The sequence below is a fragment of the Lichenostomus cassidix genome, chromosome Z (genome assembly GCF_008360975.1).
Source record: "Lichenostomus cassidix isolate B80296 chromosome Z, HeHo_3.0, whole genome shotgun sequence".
Classification (NCBI taxonomy): Eukaryota; Metazoa; Chordata; class Aves; order Passeriformes; family Meliphagidae; genus Lichenostomus; species Lichenostomus cassidix.
The window spans coordinates 49,575,255-49,600,301 of record NC_139511.1 but is presented as its reverse complement, the minus strand read 5'-3'; the positions used below and the strand labels follow the sequence as shown (position 1 = coordinate 49,600,301).

General features: G+C 40.7%; 2 protein-coding genes across 3 annotated transcripts in view; one reads left to right on the top strand and one right to left on the bottom strand.

Moving 5' to 3' along the window:
- Window positions 1-6,214: 6,214 nt before the first annotated feature.
- On the bottom strand, window positions 6,215-23,727 carry PTCD2 (pentatricopeptide repeat domain 2). 2 transcript variants are annotated; one of them, XM_085043791.1, is made up of 10 exons: window positions 23,402-23,727; window positions 20,554-20,646; window positions 19,670-19,799; window positions 18,750-18,867; window positions 17,314-17,392; window positions 16,091-16,182; window positions 12,215-12,328; window positions 10,737-10,811; window positions 9,857-9,970; window positions 6,215-8,505 (listed from the first exon to the last, which is right to left on the bottom strand). In XM_085043791.1, exons 2-10 carry the CDS (start codon window positions 20,615-20,617, stop codon window positions 8,281-8,283), a joined length of 1,011 nt encoding a protein of 336 aa, XP_084899917.1. In that variant the 5' UTR covers window positions 20,618-20,646; window positions 23,402-23,727; the 3' UTR covers window positions 6,215-8,280. The 2 variants fall into 2 exon arrangements, with proteins under 2 accessions (XP_084899917.1, XP_084899918.1); XM_085043792.1 differs by lacking the exon at window positions 23,402-23,727 and adding an exon at window positions 23,047-23,152.
- MRPS27 (mitochondrial ribosomal protein S27) overlaps window positions 23,173-25,047 on the top strand; it is a 44,654-nt gene continuing 42,779 nt past the window's right edge. The window contains exon 1 of the mRNA XM_085043790.1: window positions 23,173-23,290. Within this exon, the coding sequence (XP_084899916.1) occupies window positions 23,227-23,290 (64 nt within the window). The 5' untranslated portion in view covers window positions 23,173-23,226. The remainder of the gene's footprint in view (window positions 23,291-25,047) is intronic.

Sequence of the window (25,047 nt, the reverse complement as noted above, 5' to 3'; positions counted from 1 at the left end):
AACTGATTCTCTTTCCTGTTCTAACAAGTTATGTTGGACTCTCTCTCTAGTTCTGCAGCACATGGTGGCTGAAGGAAGTGCAGGATCATTCTTTCTAACAGTTAAGTCAGCAACAAAAAACTGCATCACTAAAATCTTACCATCCAGAGCAAGGGTCATTTACTGTCATAAAGTTGAAAGAAGTGTTAGAGCACTTTTAAGTACTTACAGATGTAATAATTGCAAGGGAATTGTGACTCTATGTGCTGGTTTGGGCTGAGGTAGAATTAATTTTCACCTCAGTGGCTGGCATGGGGCTGTGTCGCAGATTTGTGCTGAACACAGTTTTGATAATACAGAGATGTTTTTGCTATTGCTGAGCAGGGCTTGCAAGAGCTAAGGCCTTTTCTGCTTTTGGTACTGCCAGACTGGTGAGGGTTCTGAGGGTGCTTGGGAGGCTGAGAGGAGACACAGCCAGGACAGGAGACCCAAACTGACCAAAGGGATATTCCAGACCATGTGGCATCATGCTCAGAGCATAAAGTGGGGAGAAGGAGGAGTAGGGGCATACCCAGAATGATAGCATTTGTCTTCCCCAGTAACAATTTTGCATGATTGGACCCTGCTCTCCTAGAGAACTGCCATGGAATTGCCTGCCCATGGGGAGCAGTGAGTGGATTCCTTGTTTTGCTTGGCTTGCATATGCAACTTATGCTTTCCCTAATTAACTACCTTTATCTCACCCCATGAGTTCTCCAGCTTTCACCCTTCTGATTCTCTCACTGGCCTCGCTGGTGGGGCAATGAGTGAGTAGCTGCATGGGGCTTGGCTGCTGGCTGGGGTTAAACCATAACACTAGGAATTTGCTAGCCTGAATTGCCTAGCAGACACAACACTGGTAATTTTCTATTTCATTTTGGTGTCGCAGTTTCTGCTGGATATGGATGAGTCCCTAATCTCTCTTCAAGCACCTTACACAGGTCAGTGGGAGTGAGACTCCACAAACTTCCCTTAACTGCATGGAAACTGAAAACAAGGATTAGCTTACCACTTAGGAAACTAGACACAAAAAGTTCGTCTCACAGTCCATCTAGAATACAAAATCTTGAAAAAAACACCTTCATGTAAATTAAGATGGCAATTTCTTTTCTGGACTAGGTGCTGGAGTGGAGGCAGGAGCTTGCTGCTGGGAACATACAACCCCTTGTGATGGAATTAGCCAGACTAGCTATCATCGAGACTGTACAGCACATGATTGTCATATGATTTGGGAATTTGCACTCTTGTATTCTGGGTAGAAAAGCGTGACAGAGAGGCCAGGTTTGAGTTCAAAACTTTCATTGCAACTCATAACCCTGACACCCCAAGTGAACACTGGTACCAGGATAGGTAATCACCAGTCTCAGTATCAAAGAGACTAAATGAGAACGTTTTCTATACAATTACGTAGAAGACAGCTACATCATGGTGTACTGGGAATATGAAATCTTCATTGGTTTCTCCCAAGACAGGATAGTCAGTAGGTCATCCACTTGTACAACAGAACTATTCCATTTGAAATGGACCTCCAAATCGCAACTCAGAGCAAGTCTAATCAGGTGAAGTATCTTAGGGCCATGTCCAGGTTCCGGGTAAGACTTGAAGACCTCCAAGAATAGAGATTTTACATCCTCTTTGGGTAACCTCTTTCACTATTTGATCTCCCTCATGGTAACTTATTTTATCCCAGTACCTGATCAGAATGTGCAATGTTTCAACTTCTAGCTCCACCTTCTCTTTGTCACTTGATCAGAATGCTGTCGACAGGAATAAGGTTTTCTCTAAGTCTTCCCTTATAAAGGCTTAGCAAACCATTTCTCTCAGCCTCTTTTCCTCAGACTAGCTTGGTCGCAAAAAGGCAGAGTACCTCAGTCTTCTCTCTGTCCTTTGTCACTAGTTAGCCTGTCCCACTGACCAGTAGGGCCACATTCTCCTTAACCTTTCTTTTACTGCCAATATCCTCAGAAAAAACCTTTCTTTCCATACTTCACATTCTTTGCTATTTTCAGCAGCATCTAAGCTTTGGTTTTGCAGACTTCATTTCTGCATGCACAGGCAATGTCTTTGCATTCCTTCTGGGTAGCCTATCCTGCTTCCACCTTCTGTGTGCACCTTTTTTTGTGTTTGAGCCCAGCCAGGAGCTCTGTGTTCATTCTGGTCCTTTGCCAGCTTACTTGATTTTATGCACATTGACACAGATCATTCCAGTTCTCTGAGAATGTTGCCCCTGAAGATCAACAAGATCACCCCAGACTTTCCTTCCAGGAGAGTTTCCTACAGGATGCTGGAAGTAGGCCCCTGAACATGCCAAAACCTCCTCTTCTGAAGTTCTGCATCTAGATTACTCCACTCAGGATGTTAAACTTCACATTCTTGACTCCACAAGAGTCATTGTTGCTGCAGCAAAACTTGCCCTTGCTCTTTATACTATCCAGCAATTGTTCATCACTTGTTAGTCACAGGTCCAACAGAGCATCTCCCTTACCAGTTCCTCTGTCACATGTACCAATATATTATCCTCTGTACATTTCATAAATCTTCTAGGCTGATTGTATCCAGTTATACTGTCTTTGCAGCAGGGTGACTAAAGGCCCAGATAGTAGGAGCTAGGGTCTGTGACTGAGACTTTCTTCAGCTGCCTGGAGAATGCTTCACCTGTGTTTGTATGCGTATGTGTCTGTGTGTCTGTGTCTATGTATCTCTTTATCAGGCAGGATGTAGCAGATACCCACTGAAGTTTCCCCTGTGCTGGTCTATCCTCTGATCCTTACTCACAAACTCACTACCCACCCATCACCTGTCCCAAGGCAAAATCCATGCACCTGCTCTATACAGAGCTCAACCTCTCCTCTCTGTGGTCCTCACCCACCCTGTCTTTCCTGAATCCCTCCACAGCAGCACTAGATAGTCATGAGAGATATCCTACCACATCACCATAATCCTAACAAGCTCTTAGGTCTGCAGTTGTGTATACACAATCCTCCTGCTTATTCCCTGTGCTCACAGATTTGTGTACAAACATTCTAAATGGGTTTCAAGTTGCACTGCCTTTACAGGGGAAGCATGAGAGCCTTCCCTGTCACACTGTTTGCCAGATTCAACTGCACTTTCTCTCTTGTGCACTCAGATCTCTCCAGCTTGTTGTAACCCTTTCTGGCATACCTCATTTCAAGCCATTCTCGCTGGGTTGGAAGCTTGTTTTTGGAAGCTTTGTCAAGCATACCCCAATTTAACCACCAGCTCTTGCTATGCCTGTGGTCACAGAAGCCAAAGGCCTGTCTGCCATACCAGCCATGCAGCCAAGCTGTGACACTGGCACACTTAGTCCACCTAGATTTTTCCCTTTCTCCTGGTCAGGATCTGAGAGACATCATTAGTCCCACTTGCCCTTTACCCTTGTCCCAAGTGTAGCCATCCTTAATGCACTCCAGGTTGCTCCCAGCAGCTTTACAGGTGCCCACATGGAAGATCAACAAAGGGTAAAAGTCCAAAGGATGAACAAGCCTGGGCAGCATGTTCACACCTTCCAGACTGCTTGTTGGATTGCTGCCTTTATCTCCACAGGAAGGAGTCTCCTGTAACTAACAGATGGCTTTTACCCCTCATGCAGACACAAGGTTCAGACTCAGTTGACTTTGACCCCATACATCTAATCTGTGCACATGGTTCCTGAATTCAACTTCTCTCTGACACCAGTGCTCCTGCATTTATTCTGAATTGCTGCTTAGCACAGGGACTTCGAAGCTGACCTTACCCAACAGTATACACAAGGGTTTGAGGCTTTGTAGCCAAAACATCTGTACTTGGAAAAAACCAGCATCCCTGCCTGGGGAGTTGAAGTCAGACTATCAGTTTTTACTGCACATGCTGGTGGAATTATTAGGAGATCCAGACAACTGCCTAGAGGAAAGACACAACAAAAGTCCCTGAAGGTCTACAGCCAACTATTTCCAGTAGCACAAGCAAAGATAGGTAGGAACATAGAACAACATTTCACATTACATAACATGGGACCAGTACCAGTAGTACCCGCAGCAGTTTTAAGTCTTCCTAGTTCATCTTGATGAAAATGAAATTACTTAAAAAGGAGTCTGTGAGTAGGCAAGCAGACATTTACTGAGTTCAAAATGCTGTTCGTAAGCAGCAGGTTAAAGGAAACAGAAGATGAAGGTAGTGAATGACATCACCTTTTAAAAACTTTTCTAAGGATTATGTGACAGTAGAAGGGCATGCAAGCAGCCACAATAGATGTAGTTTACAAACAAACAAACAAAAAACCAAACAAGTCTCTTATTTTGCAATAAATTTTTTAGGATGCACACCTGAAGCAACCCTGAAAAAAAGCCCAGAAGAAAAACAAAGTTGAGTATCTTCAAACATATGCGCAATAGGTAGGTCTCCCTCCTTTCTACCCTGCTTGCAAACTTCTAACAAATCTCTGTTTCATGCTATTTAAACTTGTTTAGAAGGTTCATTAAATATGTGAAAACTCTTCTTGTGGCCTGGAAGCATTCCTGAGCTCTCCTGCAACGACTAAGCCTTTCACCTTTATTTTTATTGTTTTGAAGCAGAAAATTTACTTGGGAGAATCAAAAAAAAAGGTGAACCTTCCTCACCAAGATTCAAGATGTTTGTGAAAAGAAATACAAAAAACAACGAAGTATTAACTCATGGAGAAAAGCAGAAGCATCTATGCTAGAAGAATGTCAGTCCTCTGAAGATTGCACACAATCCAGATCCTCTCTGAATGTAAAAATGAATGCTTTTAAAATTCAAATCAGAAAAGTGGTCCAACTTCCTCTTAAAGGTAGATGTAAGCATTTTTTATCAGTCATTGGTGTACAAGAAGCAACATCAACAGCCTGTCATCTAGGTCATTGATTAGGATTTCCACAGACATTGTAGATGCTGTGCTGTGATCACTGGCAAAGATGAGTTGTTTCAATAAATGCAGTAAATTTCAAAGTAAGTGCTGTAAATCTCTAGGTTTGCAGCCATCACCAACTACCACCAACCATTCAAGGTGGCTGACTATTGCCTGGATTTTCCATTTTAAGACAGCACACACTAAATATAGGGCAAGCCATTAATTCTGCCCTGCCCTTACATAAGTGACATTGGAGGCCACCCCTGGAAATAATGTTGGCAGAACAGCATGGTCAAGAAACGCCACCTGCTGTCTCCTGGATCACTGCTCTAAAAAGCGGCTGGAGGGCAAGGACATGAACAAAACTCATGTTCTGTTTTACTGGAGGAAGAACATCAGAATACGATAAAGAGTAATCCTTTTCCACACAGGAGTACCCCAAAGAGCCCTTGGATCCTCATCTGAGGTACTTACTACACATAACATTTTAAGCAGCACTTCCTAGAGAATCTCTTGCAGTTAAACCTAGAGAAAAAAAATGCAGAGATTCACTTTGAAATTTATATGCCCCGGGGTTTTTTTCAGATTGTTTAAAAAAATCAATTGAATTTAAGAATATTAACTTCTTTTTGATTTTAAGGTTCGATATAAACTTAGTATCAGCTGCAGTAACAGTGCACGTCCTATTCTTTGAGGCTGTCTCCATGAGAGCTGTCTAGTAACAGCCCTTGACATTCCAGCCACTCTAATCCAGCAAAACTCCCAGGTATTTGCTTACTTTTAGACAAGTTTGGTTTCCTCATCTTGGGTACTGGGAAACCAAGAGTCAACAACATCAAAGTACACACAACTAAGCACATGGCTGAAGAGTCTTCAGCACAAAAGCTAGAGTTCTTAGAACCTTGATGCACCAGAACATGAAATCATAAATTGCCCAAATCCAAGATTTCCCAAATAAAAGTCTCTGGGACTTGTATGACACAAATTAGACTTCATTTCAGAAGTCTTTGGAAATCAGCTCCATAAATATTAGGACTTGCTTATTTCTTCCAGCTTTTTTTTCCTAAGGGTAAATGTTACCAGTCTTCTATTACACTTCCAGAGCAACATTCAGTATTCTAATTTTAATTGTCAGAACTTTGTGTGTCTTTGAACTTATTCTTCAATATTTATTGAGTCCCTGCTTTCCTCTTCTACTGAAGTAGTTAGTTATTTAAGTGCATCTCCTTTCTTTCTCAAGACAAAGATGTTATTTCTTTAAAAAACACCTGTCAACTTAGTATTGGTACCTTGAATAAATAGCCCCAAGAAAACAGGCAGTCAACAGAACAAAGAATGGAAAACATCAGATATATTCACAATTTTAATACAAGTTATCATTACTTCAGTTGCAGATAGGAGATAGCCTTAGGTAGCAACCAAAACAATTCAGATTAGAATGTACAAGCAAGCATGCATAGTCCTAGGATGCAGCAACATCTTGCAATTAATACAAGTTTTAAAGTTCCAAATAGGGAAATTAAACAGAACTGATCACATGTATTTGCTATATAGGGCTAAATGGCTAAAACTGTCTTTTATGGTCTTCAAAAATGTGTCATTTATACACTTTAAACACCAAACAGTTGTACTGGATGTACATCAGACAGTTCTCCTGTCTGTACCAACAGAGTAAACTGAATAGTAATTAATTCCTTTACATTTTTTGCCACTAATCCTTCCCACACTGCAAGCAGCCTTTACAAATCTCTTATCACATTTATTTGTGGAGAAAAGATTGGGAACTTCTCAAGGGTCCACGTAGTATTGGAAATGTTGAAAGAATCTCTAGCTAACAGAAAATTATGTGTGGAATTACATACTACACAATATTACAGAAAAAGTAATAGCTGTGTTCTTACATTAATGCCACCAATCATAAAAAGTGTACCCACAATTCACAGAAGGGTGACACACTTCAAATTATTCTCCACTTAAACTCGCATGAAATTCCATTTACTTTGTAACAGTTTTTGTGTATTTACATATTAACAGGACACATTGTGACAGAAAGAAGTAATAGAGTTAGAGCATCAGAAGCAAACGCCCCACCTGCTGTAGCCACATTTGTTTTGAAGAGGCGTCTCCAAGTGGATGGGTTCTTGTTTCTTCAGTGTTTCACTGGCTTCAATGATATACATGTATATTTACTCACAGAAAGTATACTCTGAGTTTTGACATTTGCTTGAGTGGAGAAGAGACAAAATAAAAAAAACAGAAGGCAGAGGAGAGATAGTGAAGCCCAACTAGCAGAGTAGCAAGCTGAGCTCCACCTAGTCTTGAGCTCACAGGATCACCAAGTTTTCTTATCAACACATTCATCATTTCACAAGCAAAGGCACCCAAAGACCCACAAATGCTAGCCAAAACATATCTGTTTCTGGATGGTGAGTAAGTTCAGATTTTTATGTATACAGGACTCACAGACACCAGTAGCTTTTTATTGCTAGAATCAAGCACATTTGATCTGGAGTCATTAAAGTTGGTTCAAAGTGAAGCTTCTTTGTACCTTTTTTCAATAAAAAAGTAGGGTGAACTATGCAGATGATGTAAATATAGCTAGAAACATAATCATACTTGATCTACGGAACTTTTTAAGACTTAGTTGCAAATGTGCATCAAGATCTGCTTATCCTACAAATCTTAATATCAGAAAATTAGACGGAAGCAATTTGTGAGGTCACTCACTCTGAGACTGACTTTTAATCAGGAATCTCCTTCAAGTGAGAAAGCAACAACTTAGTTACCATACTAATTCCCACAGCATTTCCATGAACCCAGCTGATATGAAAAAAATACTAATTTATTTCTTTGGAAGAGAAAGATTAATTAAAGAGAACAAAAGATGCTTGCTTCCCTCTGATTCTCTTGAGATCTACAGACTTTGAATAAGCAGTTAAGGCACTTCTATACTCTTTTTTCTGGACTCTTAGCCTGCCTCTGTCCTTTCAGTCAGAACACTACATCTGATGAAGCCCAAATTTTACTGTCATGAACCACAGAACCACTGAATCAGGTCAGATACTCATACTACTTTATTCGCTTCCATCCACTCACTTCCAGAACATTTAGCATAGGAAAATCCTGATACAAGAGCCTAAGCAAAAAGTCAAACCTTTCTATCCCTCCCATTTCTGAACAACACATGATACCCAGTGTCACAGCTTGTTTTTTTATCCAACTTGAAACATGGAAGCTACATGATCTTGTATTTAAAATTAAATTTTAAATACAATTTAAATTTTAAATACAAATAACTTATAATTGCTCACTGCAGAAAAGGGAAGAAGAAATTTTATTTGAACTTGGATTGTAAGAGATGCTATCAGCAGTTCAGTTTGGCATCACATACTGAACTATTCTAACAATAGATTTGACTGAAGTGGATTAGCAGCCTGATAGCCTAGTTGTTTCTGATTTAAAAGCTTTGCAGAGGTTTTCTTTGAACTAGGAATCTGGAAAAGCATGTCTTCCAGTGTGCACATGGTTATCCGTCCTGAAGCTTTCAATTTCGTATATATATTTCCTAATTTGACAGACAGGTCAGGGTTCTCTTCCATCTCTTCCCTGACTGTAGCCAGCTAAGGAAGAGAAAATGACAGATTGTTACAGTTCAGCAAGTGAAGATCTCCTTCTACCACCACATTGAAGACAAGCAGTAACTCACAGTAAAAAAAAAGCACACAGTGTAAAATAGGTGGCTAAGGCAATGACTCATAAGATGAGGATTTTATGCAAAGCACATTACGCATCACCCCAAAATGGTGGAAATGCACTGGTTACCTATTAGAGTTTATTACATTTAAAATTTCCTCAAACCTGTACAATTCTATTTTCTGTCCCTAGCACAGACAAACACAATTACTTTCTATTTAAATCCAGGAAACATAATTGTTTCCTGGAATCTACTTTCCACGTCAGTACAATTCTAATTATTACCATTATGTATCTCAGTAAATGTACAGTACAGTACAAATCAATAAAATTCAGACTATAGAACACTGAGAAGTTCTGTATGCCATACATAAGAATATGAGCTCAAGTGTTAAGTAAATCCCTTAAAAATATTATTATCAATAAACTTTTGTGGAAGAGAACTGTTAGGACTAATACTTAGTCTTCTTTTGGCAGCTAAAAATTTCCCAAATGAAGTCAAAATACAGCACTAACACATATGACATTTATTGCAATGACTTTAGAAATGCCGCCTAAAGAGTTTCTTTTCAACACAGCAGTTAATATACATGGGCTATGTTTTGAAAGGTAGGCCCCCCCACTTCTCCTAATATTTATTATTTTGTGTATCAGTTACTAATATTGTTTAATAGGCAACAGTGAAAGACTAAGTATTTAATTATTAACACAGTCTTAAAATGTCTTGTTCTATAGGCACATCCAAAATTAATATATTAAATAAGCTTCAGAAAAAGCAGCACCAATGCTGACAAACAGATAGGGGCTACATATGTGCTCTGAAGGAAGCCTTCTTGTTGATTAAGGCTGTAAAAGATGGCTTGCACAGTAAAATAGAGTTGAATAGCAAGTACTGTTTCCCATATCACACTTCCCTATATAGCATCACAGGTCTTTCAAGTATTACCAACCTAACAATATCAGCTGTTATTCTCATTTCATATGAAATGGAAATAGCATATGAAGCAAAGGATTCAATTATTTAATGCCATTAGGGGAAGCTTCATCTACATTCAGATGAAATACAAGCTTCTAGAAGCAAGATCCACAACAAAAAATGAAGTGAACAGCTAAGTGTTTTGTCCACCAGTCCAGGACGCCAGCCAGCTGCTTTGGAATGCATTAGAATGCAAACAACTACAGCAGAGTGAACTCAGGCACCTGAAGATCTGAAGTGAACCACCACTATCTTGGCTCAGCACAGTAACAATTAACATTCTCTCATCACAGTATACTTACCACCTGCTCAGAAAACTCAGGTTTTTTCACAAAGGGAGGAGTATCTACTTCCACTGCTGCCTCTAATGTATTTATTACTTCTTTTAGCAAACCAGATCTGAGCTGGACAAGAACCTTAAAAATAAAATAAAAACACACCACACAAATAGTAAATGTCATAAGAATGCAAATTTTTAAAAACGTGTTTGGGGAAGACATGAAGCAAAGCAGGACAAAATACATTTCCAGATGGTGCACTGAGAAAAATCCATCTGTTGCAAAGAAAGAGATGGAACGATCAATTTCCTCAAATGTCTGGGTTTTTTTCACAGGTGGTACCTGGAAAGGAAGGGTGTGCCTTGAGGCAGAGCTCCACTGATGAAGCTGCACTACCTGTCCTTGAATAAAGTGGTTTTTACCATAGCTTAGAGAGGCCACTTACATGGCACATGCAGACTTTCTCTCAGACTGTAGACTGTGCAAGTAAAGAAAAAAATTGTTGTATGTACACACATGGTTAAGGTTTTTAGGGCTGAAGGAGGCTGAAGTGGGCAGAGCTCATACTTGGAGCAGGGTTTTAAAAATCTTTTAGATCAAGAAGGCAAAAATCATAAATAGAAATTGTTCATGGGTCTATGCTCACATATGTAGGATCATCTACTTTACATTCCCATCTATGATAGGAATTGATTTTAAAAAAGGGATGGAGGTTTAATGGTTCTCAATGTAAGTCATCCAACTGACAGAAATTGTCTGTTGGCTCAAAAACAAGCTCAGCAACACTACTAAGACACACCTGTGCTACTAAGGGGCTGGCCTTCCATTACTTCGCATCTGGGAGTTTTTTGTCCAATATGGCATACTCCTCTGCAAGATGTTAATATAAAGCAAGCATACTTACTTTAAGATTATTGTATAGTTTGTTCTCTGTTCTCATTATCTGGGAACAATAAAATTTGGCTTGCGCTACATCATTCTGGGAAAGAATCAAAAATAATAAAAAAATACAGTCATACATGTGTCAAAACCTTGCACAATAAAAGCCCTTCACAACTTTTCAATAAATCAAAAACCAGCATCTAGAATCCGGTAACCAAGACTCACAAACACCAAACAGTACCCAGACTGCAAAAAGAACACCCCATGCTGGAGTTCCCATGTCATCTAGCTCTTTAGTAAAGTGTGTCTGCCACTTGTAACCAACACTGAGCATAGAAAAGAAGATGGAATATGTACACACATGCTCAGTTCAACACATGTCAGAGTAATGAAGTGCAGTATGTATTACTGTGGATATTTATCGTGCTCAGCTCTTCTAACCTTTTGGACATGCACATTTACAGTACTGTATCTATGTCATCAATTGATGAGCATAGACAGTTAATGTTACACTGGCATTTACTATACCAAGCAATGTTACTTGGGATCAAGAAACATCTCACCTAGAGCAAGAAGTACTGTCAAAGATCATTCAGCTTAAGGAACAACTAAATGTAATGTGGAGCCCTAGTCCGTTTGAAAAACAGTAATTTTATCGTGCCATTGTGCACACAAATAAATTTATTTCAATGATGCTATTGTTCAGTTACTCCATTCACAGAGACAGAGCAAAAAAGACCACAGAGTGCATAAGAAACTTTTAACAATTCTATTCCATTCATTCAAATTTGTGAATAAGATCAGATCTATAGACCTTCCAATGTCTCTGACCTCTGCTCAAACATGAAACAGAGAAGGTTCAGAACATGCTCAAGCTGTATACACAAATTAATGGCAGAGGAAACACAAACATCATTCCAGACTTTAAAATTTCTTAATTGTTATTCTTTTGCTTCATTTTTCACCCTGTGCTGCCACTGAGCCTGTTCATATCAGTGCTTAGGTGTATGAGGTATAGGAAAAGCTCCCCAGGCAGAAACATATGGAGAAAGTCCACCTCCCAGCCAGTAGGGAAATACACATCAAAGCCCTCGAGTCTGCCTCCCAAGACAAACATTTTAAAGAGACAACTGCGCAAATATTTTAAATTATCATTTTAATTCTATTTAAATGAAATCATTACTAAACAGGAATATCCACAGGACTCGATTCACAGTGACATCTAACCTGTTGGCCTAACTCTACCATTTTTTAGTATTCTAGATGGTATACTCATTAGCACAAAATATGTGTGCATTAGACTCAAGACACACGTTTAGATTTCAGAACTCCCATATTCAATTTGTGTGAGAGTTTTCTATAATCCTAATCAGGAGCCTGAGAGTTCCAGTACTTGAAGCTATTACGTAATTATACTTTTCCATGTTTGCTTCCTTTCACTATCTGTCTGCTACAAAACTACAGAGACCTAGGCACAACTGAAAGCAAAAGACACTGTACCTGCTTGAGAGCAGTTGCCATTGCAAAGCAGTATGCTCGCAGTGGTAATGTGTCACCTTTTAGCTGTGCTTCTTCAAGCAGTTTTGCAGAGATTTTTGAAGACTCCATATTGCCCTGCACAGAAATATCAGAGGAAGTTGTGCTGGTTATTCTGGTTACCTGAAAGGACTGTAAGCAATAGCAATCACATTTAGAAGGTATACAGAAGTCAACATACTCTACAATCACAAAAGCAGTATGTATCTGAACCCAATGAAGCAGAATCTGTGAAGCTCTTTTTGAGAAACACAACACCACAATATGATATTTGAAGTGACAGAGGTCTCAAGAGGGTAAAAATAACTTCAATTATTATAACAAATACACCTTTCTCCATCTACCTGGACTTCTGCAACAGATGAAACAACCCTGGCAGTGTCCTAAACAAACACACATTTTCCTTTTCACTTTCACTTTCAAATATTTTCCAAATCAGGAAGGAGGATTAATTTTTGTCCTTACTTTATTCTAAAAGCCACATTAGAGAGCTACTGAAAATCAGCATTTTCTAAGCATTGAACTATTCAGTACCACTACACTAAAGAAATCTGTGTATGTGTGAATTTGAACATTCAGCCATTTTTAGCCTCTCTTAAGGATTAACTCTTGAAAAATGTTTCTAAAGTACATATTCTAATTCAACAGCTTAGACATGTGCCTTTTTTCCAATACAGAAAGCTTCCATTATTGTTGGGAATTTTCAACAGTCAATAGTAAAAGGCAAAGAGTTTAGTTGTGTGTTACATCTTAAACCATCAACTCTCCAAAGCAATGCTGCTCATACTGGAAATTATGAGTGGAACTGACTGGACCAAAAACAAAATAGTATCTGCCAAGCTTAAAAGCTGGCAGCATGAAGGTTTTGTAACAATTGGAACTACCAATATGGGTAAGAGTCCTCATATATTGTGTTGATTTCTCTTCCTAGGTTTCAAAGTGTCATTCCTGCTAAATACGGTTTATAATATGTTCTTTGAAAATTTAGAAACACTTTGACCACTAGAAGATTGATTATTAATACATAAATACTTTGTTGTTGTCAAAAGGCCTATAGTTCTTTCCTGCACTAAAAGAAAGACCATCTGTTTTCTCACAGTATGGCAGTGCCTTACAGTGATTTAAAACATCCCAGAAGTGTTTTAGAGCTGACCTCAAAAACACCTCTGTACAAAGATTAAACATTAATTCCTTTGTTTATCCACTGGAAATAATCTGAGCTTTAAGCCTTGTACGTTTTTCTGTACTGGTCTTTGGAAAGATTATTCAAAAGAAAACAAGAACAGCAGAAAGGCAGCAGTGCTTTTAATTACACCAGTACCATTATTTCTATTACTTGAGGAGCACATCTTGAATATATTTCAAGATCTTTTTCTGACATTTCTTATCTTGCATCATGAGCAAAGGCATGTTTGAGCTTCGTTTTCTCCTCCTCCTCCTAACATATGAATCAACAGACTAAGCTTTTGAAAGAGCTCCACCTAATCCTCTTTAGAGCATAAAGGGTTACTACAGCTTATTCCTTCTTTGGTTGTACTTTATCTTAGTGAAAAAGCCCCACAAGTTTATTCTGACTATTAAACTAACTAGGTGTGTAATCAGTGTAGAATTGTTTCGCCTCTATTTTTATCAATAGTAATAATGGGCCGGATTCTCCATGGAAAACGTATGTAGAACCAGAAGTTGCAGAAAACAGAAGCCTCTTCTTCCTGTAGCACATGCCTTGGATCCCAGCCTTCTAACTGCTGGCCATGCTAAACAAACATGTAGAGATTTTAGGGAAGAAGCTACAGCAGACCTAAAGGCAACCTAATTCATTAGAACTCAGAATTTCAGAAATACCACGTAAACTACTGCTGAGGTACAATTTTAGGCTAATTTTAGGCTAACTCCTTTTTACTACATATGCACTCAGTTTCATTGTATGCTTAACTGAGAAACCTGAGGAAGTTTAGTCTAGAGGTATAATCTTTCCCTCAGCTAGTGTCTTTCTAAAAGATGAGGAAATGGAAGAACAGATGAGGAAATGGAAGAACAAAAACGAGTTTGGGAAGAGTTCACATTAAAATTTCAAACTGCAGAACGAACTCAAATCTGGAGAGGAAGAGAAAGATAAAAAAGTTTTGGTATCTCACTTTGCTACAAAAGGGAAACAGTTCTAAGGAAACCCTCATGGAACTGAGGTATCCTAGTTTCTTACCATGCTCATGCTCTTTTTATGTGAGCTAAAAATATAGGTAAGCTCAAGGGGCTGCCTGTCTATCTAAAGGCATTCATTTATGTTTCTTTTCTACACTCAGCTGTCCATTTTCATCAGGCATGTAGGGAACAGATTACCATTGACAACTCTATCCCTTGTCAAATTTGTGTACAATTACAAAAATGGTTCCAGACTGCTTCTAGGGGGAGGGGAGAAATGGATGTGGGATGTCTGGCAAACAGAACATATCATGTATATGCGTTAAGGAAACAAGGATATAAAACCAATGCTGAGGCTGAATCACAGAGCACTGTCTGAAGAGATGGAAAGATCACAGAGAAAGAATACCCTAAGGTAATCAAAGGCAGTACCAAATTGTTTCTTAATGGTTATGTCCATGCAACTTGTTAAAGGTTGGGGGGTGGGGGGGAAATTTTCTCCATTTCTGTTACTAGGAAACCACAATGACCAGGTATTCAAGGACCATTTACTTTTTTGTAATAGACAAAGCATCTGACCAGGCATGGTGAGGGGAGGAGGCATCTGGCCATTGCAACTTCACTTGCTCGCTGGGCACCAGAGGGGGAAGAGTGAAGCTGCTGGCTTCCTTTCGCTGCGACCGCACAAAGTCTGGCTCTGTGCTGCCTTCTCTTCCTTGCTGGGTGAGCTTTCGCTTGGGAAAAGGCACAGGATTCTGACCCTTTTCCCCGCCCAGAGCGTGCATCTCCCCAGCTGCACTCACAGCTGCTGCAGAGGAGCCCCGCGCCCCTTTCTGCCTGCCGGAATGCACCTGCGGAGTTTCTGCCACCTTTGCTGGATACCCGGCCGAGGCAGTGCTGTGGTTCCAGCTCGCTGCCCTGAGCTCACTGCCGCTCATCCTACTGAGGCGGCGCTGCGGTTCTAGTTCGCTGCCCTGGGCTCGCTGCCCCTTGTCCTGCTGAGGCAGTGCTGTGGTTCTAGCTCGCTGCCCTGAGCTCGCTGCCCTGTGCTCGCTGCCCTCAGCTCGCTGCCCTCAGCTCGCTGCCCCTCGCCCTGCCGCCCAGCCTGCCGCCATTATCCCCTGAGGCAGAGCTGAGCTCGCGCCACAGCGCCCCCTGCGGCTGCACGGAGTCACCGCACTGCCCTGCCCGGCCGGGAGCCAACAGCGCCCCTGCTGGTGCTGACTGTAACTGCACCAAGGAAGGTGTCCGGCAGCCCAGCGCAGCTGCCGCTGAGTTTCTGGTTTTGTTTGTTGTTGCTGCTGTGGTTGTTGCTTGTTTGCCTCGTTATAGATACTAGTAAAGAACTGTTACTCCTTTTCCCATATCTTTGCCTGAAAGCCCTTGATTCCAAAGTTATAATAATTCCGAGGGAAGGAGGGTCACAGTCTCTATTCTAAGGGAGATCTCCACCTTCCTTGGCAGACATCTGTCTTTCAAACCAAGACACAACTTTTTAGAGATTTGCTTTATGACATTAGTTCGTATGGGAAACTATATATGTGCACCATATAATGTATGAGGAAGCACCTTAGGACTTAAATATGTTTAAAATACTTGCACTATACACGAAATACACAGAAAATATAGAAATTTTAAAATAAAAAAGAAGGGAAGAGACAGAGAAGGCATTTCAAACGCTTTTTCATTCATAGTACTTACCAGCTTATAGCATATTGCAAATGCAAGTAGATAGGTTTCTTTGTTGAAAGGTATACCTTGTTTTTTCATTTCGACCAGAATTTCCAAAGCACCTATCAAAAATATAGTGTTACTCACTTAATAAATTTAAGGCTGCACCTCTAGGAACTGAAGAAAAGAAACAATTCAATATGGTATGAGTTCAATAAGTTGATTTGAAAATACAAATGTAAACTAAAATATTTTATTTGAAAAAGAATTCAAAAAGTTTAATTCAGGGTCAGTTGGTTATAACTCTTTTAAACTTAGGAAGCAGGTTTTCAGTTTACACTAGCACATGGCCTTTTCTCTTCTATTATTATTATTATATTAATCTAAAACTAAATTCTATATACTTGACAAAGCCACCCACATTTTTCCTAACTGCCCAGAAAGCTTCCACCACTGTAGGAAAACTATGTAACATCTCCTCATTAACTCACATGGTCCACTTCACAATGCTGCATTTAGGTGCTGATCTAAGTTTTTTTCACAGTGGATCAGTCTCAACTTTGAAGATATCTGCTGGACTCAAATTAGCCAAATGTCAAGTGACCAACCACTATGTGTTCAACAAATTCAAATAAAGGGATTTCCTTGAAAAGCTTCAAGGTTTTTTCATATAAAGTCTTTTAAGTTAGGTGAGATGATTTCTCCTTACCCTTTCAAAGGGCCAAACTGATTTGAAGCACTGGATTTATACATTATAGTAGCCACTCTGAAGACACAAGTAAGACAAACCAAGAGAAGAATATGGTCTGGTTTTGGAAAAAAGGTACTCTTCATTGCTCTGACACAAATGCAGAATGGCCAAAAAATACTGTTGAGGAATTTACTATTCCAAAAGCCACATAAACCAGACTTTGAATAAACAAAACAAAATGCTACGGGAAACAACAAAACAAAGATAAATTAACACTTCAACGAAGAGGGTTTGGGGAACAAGGTCTCTTGGATAACAACAGTTCTGTGCAACTTGAATGGCAAGAAATCTGTGGGAAGTATGAAACAGATAGACCCTCCCACTTTTATTATACAGTACCATGCAACTCATTCACATCCACAGTTACTTACATGATGTTTGGCCATCTAAAACAAAGGCCAATCAGCAAATATGTATATATATACATATATTTATATACACGCACAATGTAGTGAGAAGCATCCCCCCCAAGTTAGCTTGCCTTAGCAAACATAGTACTTACTTTCAAAATGGCCCTTTTTAAACAACATAGTCATCAAAATATGGAATGATGTACTATCTGAGAAAAAGCCGTGCAAATTCTGGAGAGGAAATAGAGCAAGCATAAAAAAATTCAGGACAGCAAACAGTCTCACCATGCACAACATTTAGAAGGTTTATACTACTGGAGTAAGTCTCATCTTTACAAGTTCAACATTTAACTCTCTGGGTTCCCTGACTCTCTGTCAAATGACCTCTAAAATACCAGTGACTCAGTACAGTCAAGAGCTCACTAAAATGAAACATAAATTTCTCAGAGAATCCCACTATCATTTTTTTGGAATGACTTTAAGTCAATGCAAGCAGAAGTCACTGACAGCTTGCAGCTGATGAACAATATCTTTGGGGTAATCAATTTCATCATGAAATTGAACAAATTTTCTGCTAATCACAATATCAAATGATCAGCACACGAGCTTGAGTGATGATGGTAAGAGTAGCAGAGAAAGAGGAATTAAATTTTATGTTTCACTTCAGCCACACTGTGCTGGGAATAGACAAATAAAATCTCAGAGGTATTAAGTTTCTGCGGCAGAGTCTGAAGAAGTGTTACTGTACCGTACTATCTGCCAGTAACTATGTCCTGCAAGTACAGCAGTTCCTGTCTTAATGATATAGATCTCAATTTACAAAACCCAAATCAAAAATAGAAACTACATGTACTCTTTCTTACACATGTTTGAGTTAAGAATAGTAGCAAGACTTCTCCCATTTCTGGCTCGACTTATCTCATGCCTTAATGAATTAATATCAGAGGGATGACTTTTCACTGGCTACCAGAGATTATTTGAAGTCACAACATTATTATTGCACACATTGAACACGATTCATATCTGGCCATCATAGCACACACAGCATTTTAGAGATGTTAGAAACAAGTCCTTCAGTTTCTTCAGGACTAAAATGGCCAAGTTCCTGAGCAGGTGAGTATCATACCACCTCTATGGGGTTCAGAGGGAGTTTAATGTACAGAACAACATTATAAATCTTTTGGTGCATGTAACCCAAGGGATTTCAGAGGACTATCACAGAAAAACTCACAAGTGTTCATTTCCAAGAATGATTTAATGCAACACTGGATACAGGAAAACATGCATTAGCTGTGTTCATAGAAGTAATTATTTTTTCATCAATACTTTTTCTTCAATTTTTATTCAAATGATGCAATCATACAGAAATAATGTTACCAAACTAACATTTAATTTCCTTTTAATTACAGTGTTGATATTTTAAAATAAAAGCCATGTAATCTGCATACTTCCATTAATGTAATAGACATCCTCGTTACTGCAACACATCTTCAAGTCTATGAACCCATGCAAGGTTCATGTGTAGCATACCATTACCCATATTTGACTAATAATAGTGACAATATTTTCAATATATAAGAGGAATTACCTGATCTTTGATAAGTTCTACTGCAGGCCTTTCAAGGTCTAGCTCATAACACAGCCTCATAAAGAGTGGCCCAAATTTAAAATTATGTAAGGCTTTGATTCCATTCTGTTCATGGTATCTGTGGGAAAGATCAAAAAAAGTTAATCACAGAGGGCATGGAATTTGCCAAGGGGGAACAGCTTTTAATAGATGGCAAAATCTGTAGGTGCAATGACAGAGGCACACTTTCCTATCTGCACCACCCAAAGATACATAGATAACAGGAAATTAATTTTGAAGAAAAAATATTGTTTTGATCAAACTAACAAATTAACTAGTAAAAAATAATCTTTTCAATTACTAGTAAAGTAATATGCATTGGATAAATTACAGAATTGGTCTCAGCCTTGAAAATTCCTAACTACTTTACCCTCTATTCATGGAACAATAGCAAAGAAAGTTGCAGCAGTTTATTTTAGCAGCAGTACCTGTTAAAATACCTCAACAAAAAGATAAAGCATTTCACTTTTTCCTTTATAGTCCCTATATTGTAATCAATGGGAAAGTTTTCATTCGCAAAACCTCTTGCTATTGACTGCTGGTTCCAGGGGAGTTTATAACGAGGTGTGTCTTGGCTGGATACGTCCCTGAATACCTCTGCCTTGCAGCTGTGGGATGATTTTTCTATGTGGCTCACCGTTCATTCTGCACACAGTAGGACACTACTTTGTTCCCATAGCTTAGCTCTCCTTTGACCTGAGAGTCTCTAAAGGGTTGGAAGATCCAAAGTAAGTAAAAATACGGCCTTAAATTAAGGGATTAACTATGCATATTGCAACTGAATTATGGCAAGACCTCAACTGCAGATACAACCTGGGATAATCCAACAAAAGCAAAAACATAAAGACAGAAAAGAGCGTTACCTGGATTGTTAAACATACCTGTAAATAACTTGTCTGGCTAGTTCCACGTCCGACGAAGTCTGACATAAATGCAGTAAATTTTTTAATTCATTTCTGAGAATTATTCCATTTTTCTTTAATTTTTCTTTAATATTTTTAAAATATGGATCTAGAAAAAGAACGTATTACAGAAGCAATCTGTAGACAATTCCATTACCACAGTTACATACTTGGTACCTGAAACACGGAGACTCAATGAAACAGAACGCTTGTTTTTCCACCAAGAAAACTGCATAAAACTTCTCAGACAAGCATGCCAGTGTGCCCCCATGAAGTCATGTCAGACTTAGAAAACAAGACATGACAAAGGCATGACTAAGTCAGAAAAAATCTCCAGATCCTGCTCCTACATTAATTTGGATTTGTTTTTCATATTCTGAGTAGCATATGTCATCTGGAATTGTGTGCACAACTAAGAACTCACATTAGCCAAAAGAAAAGAAATCTAAAAAAATATAGTAACAAATTTACAGAGCAAATTAAAAAAGAATTACTGTGAAAGCCTTTTCTGGATAATTAGGTAACTATTTAGCTTTGTGTTATCTTTCTTTGTTAAAGCAAGATTTGTAGACTGATACAGTTTTTTCTACTAGACTAACAAATTTGGGAAAGTGAGGGCACAAACATTTCAAGTCTTACATAAATAGCCTGCATAGATGAAAGCTTCTCAACACAGCATAACTAATACTGTTTCATTCCACAAGGCCTCAGATCTTCCAATAACGATAAGTACAAAAAATTTGCAAGAGGAACACGTCATTTGTTTCTTTAAATGAATTTAGTTGGTATCATATTATTATGACTGTGACTGTGTGTTTCTTAGGACTCATGCTAAAATCATGACTATGAAATAAATGCTGTACCTTTATTGCCATGAACTCCATTTCTAATTGCCACTTTCATTTGCTGAAATTCTGGTAACTTCATATCTTCTTCTGTTAGCAGGTAACGCTTCCCTACCATAAGAAAAAAAGAGGAGGGTTGAGTTTTATGTTACACTGTATGGTTTAATACTACTGAACCTTGCATGTATGAATTACTGACAACTGTATTATGCCAGATCATTGGGAGTATGACACTAAAACACAGACTGCACTAACTATAGTTGCTCACATCACTGACAAAAGAACACAAATACTATGTCACAGTTTTCCAGAGCTTATGCGTAAAAGGATGAAGTAGTATCTAGTTATTGGATGTGCAAAAGAAAAACTGGAGGCTACATTCCTCTCCACAAAGCCAAGGCACAAGAGGATTCTGCACAAGAGTAAGATTGCCTCCCCCTCCTTTTATAGTTTTATAAGGATTTGTCTTGTCTTCTCTTTGTTTTCCACAATTCACTAGTGACACAACTTGCTTACCCCAAAAGTGCTTACCTTGCACAAATGCTGTAAAATGAATCATTCTGGAAGCTCCAAATACAGTAGGAAGACATGAAAAGCTTAAATTTTTAGTTTATAAAAAACAACAAGCTTATTATTTGGATTGTAGTAACACTCAAGAGACCTAGTAAAGTTCTGTTGCTGTACAGATATCAGAGGTAAGACAATCACTGAGTCTAAATGTCAAAATTAACTTTGGGTCCAGATCTCAACTGTACTGTGTTGCAAGCTGCTTAACAGAAGCATCATGCAAAAGCTATTTGACAAGTTTTTTCTGTCACAAAAACAGATGTCCATTAAATTTCCATTTGCAACTAACGACTTTGTAACAGAGAGTCACAGTAATAGCTTACACTGTTAAAGTCTAGTATTTTAAGGTTTTGGCTTCTTAAAGAATTATTCTAACCATGAAAGGGCCAGAGCAAGTATTCTCATTCTGTATATCCCTAGGAAAATCCAACTGGCCATGCAAGTAAAAACACTTGTTTTCAATGCAAGTGAAGCAGGATAATGACACACTTCATAAAACCTGAAGAAAAAGATCCATTAAATGGCACATCTATACATTAAATTTAATTGAAACTGTTCCAATGGGTAAACAAATACATTTTATCCAGCATGAAATTGACCTGTATTACACTACCATCTCCTTCCCACAGACCCCTGCTGGTCTAGCAGTGAAAGGCCACTCCTCTCCTGGGCCTCTCCAAAGCTGGGACAGGAATCATGCTGGCGCCGGGGGTGGGACTAGTGAACCGCATATCATGGAGACTCAGTGGTCACAGTGTCAGCAGAGTGTGGGGCAGCTGAATTTTACCCTTCTTAATTCAATGTGCTGAATTCCACTGCTTCCTTAGGTTCATACCTTAACAGTGTTACAGAAGCCGTTCCAAGCCGAATGGAACACCAAGAGAAAAGGAGGCAGATGGATATGATGGCTGGCATGTGCAGGTGGTCCAAGCTGTACCAGAGAACTCAACCAAACAACTTGCTTAGCCTCAGGCACACCACAACCCCTCTCTAAGGCCGGCCAGCAAAAGGGGTGGACAGAACACCACTCAGAGCAGCGGGTCTAACAGAGGTACAACCCAAGCGAAACCTCCACCACTGCTGGCACAGTGGGCCAGGAGGCCAGCCAGGGCGCAGGCTGGAGAGCCCTCTGCCATACACCTCTTTCCCATGTGCCTTCATTCCCTTGTCTCTGAATCTCAGGGTCTGGATAACGCTGGCCTCCTCCCAGAATAAATATGCATTTATGAAGCTGCTGTGTATTTATTTGGTGGTTTTCTTTCAAATGTGATATCCTGACAGAAGCAAGCAGGGGATATGATGCTTCAGTGACCTTATTGCAGCCTTTCAGTGGGGCCTTCAAGAGAGCTGAAGCGAGACATGCACAAGAGCATGTAGTGCTAGGGCAAGTGGGAATGGCCTTGGATTAAAGTCAGAGGCTTTGACTAGAGAGAAGGTTTAGGTAAGGTATGAGGAAAAAAATCTTTACTGCAAGGGTGGTGAGACAGCAAAATAGGCTGCTCAGGAGAGCTGTGGATATAGTATCCTGGCCATACTCAGGACCAGGCTGGATGGGGCCCTGAACACCGTGGTTCGGTGGAAGGTGTCCCCATGGCAGAGGGCTGGAAGTAGATGATATTTAAGGTCCTTTCCAACCCAGGCCATTTTGTGCTTGCTTCTCCGATTCTGTAGCGTCGACTCCCCGAGAGGCACCTCTGCCGCGCCAGCTCGGCCTGCTCACCGCAGCGCAAACCGCGGCCCCCGGGAGGCCCGCGGCGTTCCCCGCCACCACACTCCGCCAGAGGGGCATGGCACAGGAACTACAGCTCCCGTCAGGCACACGGCTGGCGGCGGCTGCCGGGCCTGCCGGGACCTGCAGTACTCCGGTACCTCCCCAGCCGGCGGGCAGCCCCGCGCCTCGGCCGTACATCCCGGCGCCCACCCCCGCCACACGGCCCGCTGTACCTGCGGGCGCGCAGCCCCAGCCGGCCGGGGCGGGCGGGCGGACCGCCGAGCGCCGTGCCGCTTCCCGCGCCACCCGCCCGGAGCCGCCCGCGAGTACCGCCGCCATCTCACGGCCGGGCCCGCGGGGCGGGGCGCTGCCAGGCCCCCGCTCTGCCGCCCGCCTCCTCCGGCCTTGGCGCCATGGCCGCCCCCGTGCTCCGGCGTGCTGTGCTCTGCAGCGGGAGCGCCCTCGGCGCGGCCCCAGGTCGGTGCGCTGCTGGTGGGGCGGGGGGCGCGGCGCTGCTCGTCGTGGTTCCCGCAGGCTGCGGTGGGGAGCGTGAGCAGGGACGGGGTGCTGCGCAGGGGTCTCATTCACCTTTCTCCCTCCACCTCTCTGTGTGTATGGAGTTTGAGGCAGCTCAGAAGACGTTTTATCGCTAATATGCAGTGCAGAAGAGTGTTCGCAATATGTTTTTTAATAGATAATCCCCCGTGCCGACTTCCTAGCTCGACATGGTAGGACCTGTCTTTTTGGGTCAGGGGCAGCCACGCGCAATTGTACTGGAGGCCGCCAAACCCGCGGCAGTGCATGTTCAGCAAATCCGGCAACGCCGGTGACAGCGGCGCCAGCAGGGCAGATGTTTTGGAAAAGTCAAAGATGTGACCTTTGGGAAAAACAGCCCAGTACCGTTTGGATGCACGCGGTGGTGATGGGTGGCTGTTGCGCCGCTCGCCGAGGCCGAGCACGTTTCCAGCGGCGCTTCCTGGCAGCCGGAGACGCTGCCCGCCCGCCCCGGCTGTGCGAGTGCTGCTCCGCGGCAGCAGCGCCGGCCGCGCCTGGGCGCTCACACACCGGGCTGGGCTGGGAACGCAGCCCCCCTGCAAAGCCTCGTGCTTGCTAGTGGCCTCCTTACTCGTGAATGAATATACAGTAGTTTATGCTAAAGAAAAAAACAAGACCAAAAAAACCCCCACACCAACCCCCCCTGGATCTTTTGTGTGCCTCTTTCTTCAACATAATTAAAAACAATGCTAAAGGAAACCGCACCAACCAGCCAGAAATCCTTATTTTCATACTTTTAACTGTTTGGTAAAAGTGTTGTACATGTTCTTGTAGTCTGTGTTCCAGCGCTTTTTGACAGTAGTTTGCTGAGGTGTTCAGTGCTGGATGTGTGTGTATAATTGCATGTCAGAAGGATGATAAGGAAAAATTACTTCACAAAGAAAACTCAACTCTTAGTGGTAACAGATATTTAGATAAAGGCTTTGAAGTAGTTGCTAAATGCAACTTGTGTGTTGCATTGTAGTGTCTATTTAAAAAATATTCTTACTCCATAGCATTACTTGCTGGAACCTTCTGCATGTATTTCTGTATCTTCCTTCAAAAAGTTTTATCCAAGTGTTCCTCATGCATTTTCAAGACCTTGTTATCTGTGACCGATACAGAAAGTATTCCAGCTAAAGCGTTTTCTGTTTTGTTTCAAAAGCTAGCACAGCATCTTGAGCAGTTTTGGTGGTACAAAGAATATTTAGAAAAAGCTTTCAAAAACGCTTCGGTGAGTCTGCAGTTCACAGGAGATGGAAGAATGGAGATAATAAAAATGAAAGTATTTCCAGCAAGGGAGGTCTTTATGGGTGGAAAAAATAACCACTGAACAAGAACAGAAAATCATATTTGTGTGTAGCTGGTTTTTTGCTTATGCTTTTAACCTGCATTTAGCTAATGGCTAACATTTTATGAAAAAGGTCTGCATGCACAAAGAAATAGGTTTTATTGTTATTTGAGGTTTTTTTCCTACCTTTATGCATTTGCCATTTTCTTAAATGCGGAGTTCAGGTTTGGAAATACTTGTTTCATGCTAAAAAAAAACTTCTGGGGAAAGCTTTTCAGTTTTCAATATTACCAGGTAATGGCTCATCCACATATAAAGAATCTGAGCTGTTTTATTAGTAGCTACTGACATAAAGACATTTTAATACATCCCACTTGGTAAATGTAACAAAAAAAGGTGATACCTAAGA

Coding starts and splice junctions, on each gene's coding strand:
- PTCD2 (XM_085043792.1), bottom strand. CDS start 23,152: ATGGCGGCGGTACTCGCGGGCGGCTCCGGGCGGGTGGCGCGGGAAGCG. Junction 12,329..16,090: donor TTGCAATATGCTATAAGCTG/GTAAGTACTATG, acceptor ATTTCTGTGCAG/GGCAATATGGAGTCTTCAAA. Junction 8,506..9,856: donor CTGAGTTTTCTGAGCAGGTG/GTAAGTATACTG, acceptor TCTCTTCCTTAG/CTGGCTACAGTCAGGGAAGA.